Source organism: Labrus bergylta, chromosome 11 (genome assembly GCF_963930695.1).
Source record: "Labrus bergylta chromosome 11, fLabBer1.1, whole genome shotgun sequence".
Classification (NCBI taxonomy): domain Eukaryota; kingdom Metazoa; phylum Chordata; class Actinopteri; order Labriformes; family Labridae; genus Labrus; species Labrus bergylta.
The window spans coordinates 30,100,055-30,104,377 of record NC_089205.1 but is presented as its reverse complement, the minus strand read 5'-3'; the positions used below and the strand labels follow the sequence as shown (position 1 = coordinate 30,104,377).

At 43.4% G+C, this 4,323-nt stretch overlaps 1 protein-coding gene across 1 annotated transcript in view; it reads right to left on the bottom strand.

Annotated features, from left to right (window-relative positions):
• Positions 1-2,767: 2,767 nt before the first annotated feature.
• sst1.1 (somatostatin 1, tandem duplicate 1) overlaps positions 2,768-4,323 on the bottom strand; it is a 4,797-nt gene continuing 3,241 nt past the window's right edge. Inside the window, exon 3 of the mRNA XM_029282766.2 lies at positions 2,768-3,111. Within this exon, the coding sequence (XP_029138599.1) occupies positions 2,893-3,111 (219 nt within the window). The 3' untranslated portion in view covers positions 2,768-2,892. The remainder of the gene's footprint in view (positions 3,112-4,323) is intronic.

The window sequence follows — 4,323 nt, the reverse complement described above, 5'->3', positions numbered from 1 at the left end:
CGCTTCCTGTCAGCGACTGAAGACACCTGCACACTCACCTTCATAAAACAGACACACACACTCATTGACGACAGCATCGCGCAAATTATTCAATGTTTTTGTGCTGCTCAATAAAAAATCAGTCACTGTAGCAAAACATGCGCAAGAATGCAGTTTATAAAGTCGGTCTTCAGTTCAGATCTAAGACAAATTTAAAGCCTTTATGAGACATTTAACAACAAGAATAACAAATTTTAAAAGCAAATGTTTGTCAAGACCGTCCACAAACACATCAGAGAGATCGTCTACAGCCAGATGTGTCCTCCAAGTCGTTTAACATCCCTTTAAATTCATCCAATCAGAGCAGCTCGTTTAGTCTGCATCATTTTGTAATTCACTCCCAAGTAAAGGGAGCAACAAACCTTTTCACCGGTTCAGTTCTGATGTTTGGAACAGAAAGTAAAAAAAGGTCCTGGGATCAAAGATTGCTAAAATGAATCATACATTAAATATTTTTACAATGAGTGAGACTTTCAGACGATAAGAGATGATCTCTCAATAAATATTCAAAAATCTGGGGGCCGACAGCCTTCCGATGATTTCCCGTGTGCGGGGGCTGTGGTCACAGCGGCTGTGAGTTTGGGTCGGACCTCGGCCCTTTGCTGCATGTCGTCCCCAGCTCTCTCCAGATGTGTCCTGTCTCTTTTCAGCTGTCTGACCCAATAAATGAAAAAATGTCCCAAAAATAAATTAATACAAGGTTTAAAAATCTACTTTGACATAACAGCACATACTCATCCATAAGTATGAGCAAGTTTATCTTTAGTTAGTGACGAGCAAAGCCTCCCCTGTGTGTGTGTGTGTGTGTGTGTGTGTGTGTGTGTGTGTGTGTGTGTGTGAGTGTGTGAATGCCTGAGCTGTCATTCATCAGCTCTCATTAAGGTTTTACTTCCTGAAAGCTTTTCTTAACAAAGAGCTAATGAATGAAAGGAGCTGCTAATCTGACTGCAGCAGCTGCTACACACACACACACACACACACACACACACACACACACACCCTCTCAAAGTGTGTAATAGCTGAGGACCAGTTTAACACCAGGACTTGTGCTCTGAACTCAACTTGTGAATGTTTCCAAAAAAGTCGTCCCTCTCATATATTTGTTCTTTGATTTATTCTAAAACGCAGAGCTTGTTTTATTACCATCACAAGAACCATCACAAGAACCATCATCAGAACGATGTTAGAACCATCATCAGAACGATGTTAGAACCATCATCAGAACAATGTTAGAACCATCATCAGAACCATGTTAGAACCATCATCAGAACAATGTTAGAACCATCATAAGAACCATGTTAGAACCATCATCAGAACCATGTTAGAATTATCACAAGACCAATTTTAAGAACTATTTTAAGAACCAGAATCAGAACCGTCATAAGAACCAGAATCAGAACCGTCATAAGAACCATCATTGGAAAAAAAACATCAAACCAACTTCTCTGTAACTCTGGGGAGTCACGTCATTTGGTGGACTACTTTTTTTTGTCACCAAATGTTTATAGTTGCAACTATAGTAGTTGTATAAAGGCCGGTACATAAGGAGCGTGAGCTGCTACTAGAAGCTGCCTTACTGTCGCTGTATGTTCTGCTGTGATAAAAACATCATGTAGATTAAACTCGGATACATTAGATCGTCTCAACTACAGTCAACTCAGCAGCAGAGAGAGCTCCCATGATTCCCCGCGTGACGGAATTTATAGTTTGTGTTTACTTTGTTTTTTTTGTCAATGTACAATTTGACAACACCATTTCTTCTGACACTAAAATTAAAAAGAATAAATAGTAATTGAAAACCGACACAGATGCAGTGGCGGTTCTCTCAGAAAGAGGACTTGAGATTAATGTGCTGCAGGAAAAAGATGCAACTGTATATGTGCACTGACGTACAACCGCACAGGCAGGCGTGCATTAACACCTGTCCCGCCACATTTGAAAGTTCTTTCTATGCTGAACAAAAGGTGGAATAATCAGCTGAAAGCAACAAGCCTGCCTAAACATAGTCTGGTTCCCAACTCTGGTACATGGAATATGATTGTTTGTTAATTTGTTTTTGTTTTTTTACAGCTCCTGTGATGGACTCATGAATCTGTCTGAATGTAGAACTTAAAGATCTTTATTATCTAAGAAAGTAAAGCAGACCATCAGTGAGAAGTTGAATGGTTTTCATTTAGTTCATTTAAATGCCCAGACCTCCTTTGTTTATATTTTCCACTACTCAAATTAACAGATATGTTTTAGAACAAAATCAGGACACAGCCTACACCATAGTCTGTAAATCTGAATGTTCGAAGCCTGAGTGACGTCCCCCGTCTGTTCCTGCAGGGGGCGCTGGAGTCCCATCGATGGCGGTCTCCATGCTGGAAATGCTTTATTCATTTTTTCTTATAAATATTTGTCTCATCTTTTCACTGCTGATTAACCGTTTCTAACCTCAAAATGAAAGGAAGTTTGATGTTTAAATTTGATGCTTTTAATGTTGGGAGTCTTCGTCCTGTGCAGCTTTAACGTGTGACTCAGGAAGTCTTCTTCTCTGATCTCTTGTGTGACTAAACAGCTGATGGCAAGCTAAAATGTGTTTTCTCTGTTTGCCATGAAGACTCCTCCATCTTTATTAACCTTCATTAACTTTTATTTCACAGCTGCCCCCCCCCAGCTGTTAATGAGCAGCTCCAATAAAAACCTTTTATTTCCTCTCCTCCTCCATCAGCAGACTCAGCCAGCATTTGTCTCAAACAGATTTTATTCAAACTAACAATTAAAAATAGCTTGATGGTGTTTACATTCAGAAAGGATCAGCTGAGAACAGTCTGAACTCTTCACACAGTCTGTACAGCGTCTGACCGAGGCTCAGCACGAGGTGAATGTCTTCCAGAAGAAGTTCTTGCAGCCGGCCTTCCTCTCTCGGGGGGCGAGAAGCGGCCCGCTGCCGGCCGCTCGCTCCAGATCTACGTGGACGTCTTCAGCTTCTCCTTCGTTCAGAGGGAAGTTTTCCTCCTCCAACGCCTCGTTCTCCATCTGCAGGATGTCAGAGAGGAGCAGCTCCGCCAGAGAGGCCCGCGACACGTCCTGAAAACACAGAGAGGGAAACAGGAACATTAACACAGACCTTTAACTCAGAGGTTTTTTAGGTAAACAGACTGTAACGTCTGCAGCGGGTAAACAGACTGTAACGTCTGCAGCGGGTAAACAGACTGTAACGTCTGCAGCGGGTAAACAGACTCTAACGTCTGCAGCGGGTAAACAGACTGTAACGTCTGCAGGTAAACAGACTGTAACGTCTGCAGCGGGTAAACAGGCTGTAACGTCTGCAGCAGGTAAACAGACTGTAACGTCTGCAGCGGGTAAACAGACTGTAACGTCTGCAGGTAAACAGACTGTAACGTCTGCAGCAGGTAAACAGACTGTAACGTCTGCAGCGGGTAAACAGACTGTAACGTCTGCAACAGGTAAACAGACTGTAACGTCTGCAGGTAAACAGACTGTAACGTCTGCAGCGGGTAAACAGACTGTAACGTCTGCAGGTAAACAGACTGTAACGTCTGCAGCGGGTAAACAGACTGTAACGTCTGCAACAGGTAAACAGACTGTAACGTCTGCAGGTAAACAGACTGTAACGTCTGAAGGTAAACAGACTATAACATCTGCAGCAGGTAAACAGACTGTAACGTCTGCAGCGGGTAAACAGACTGTAACGTCTGCAGCGGGTAAACAGACTGTAACGTCTGCAGCGGGTAAACAGACTGTAACGTCTGCAGCGGGTAAACAGACTGTAACGTCTGCAGCGGGTAAACAGACTGTAACGTCTGCAGGTAAACAGACTGTAACGTCTGCAGCGGGTAAACAGGCTGTAACGTCTGCAGCAGGTAAACAGACTGTAACGTCTGCAGCGGGTAAACAGACTGTAACGTCTGCAGGTAAACAGACTGTAACGTCTGCAGGTAAACAGACTGTAACGTCTGCAGCAGGTAAACAGACTGTAACGTCTGCAGCGGGTAAACAGACTGTAACGTCTGCAACAGGTAAACAGACTGTAACGTCTGCAGGTAAACAGACTGTAACGTCTGCAGCGGGTAAACAGACTGTAACGTCTGCAGGTAAACAGACTGTAACGTCTGCAGCGGGTAAACAGACTGTAACGTCTGCAGCGGGTAAACAGACTGTAACGTCTGCAGGTAAACAGACTGTAACGTCTGCAGCGGGTAAACAGGCTGTAACGTCTGCAGCAGGTAAACAGACTGTAACGTCTGCAGCGGGTAAACAGACTGTAACGTCTGCAGG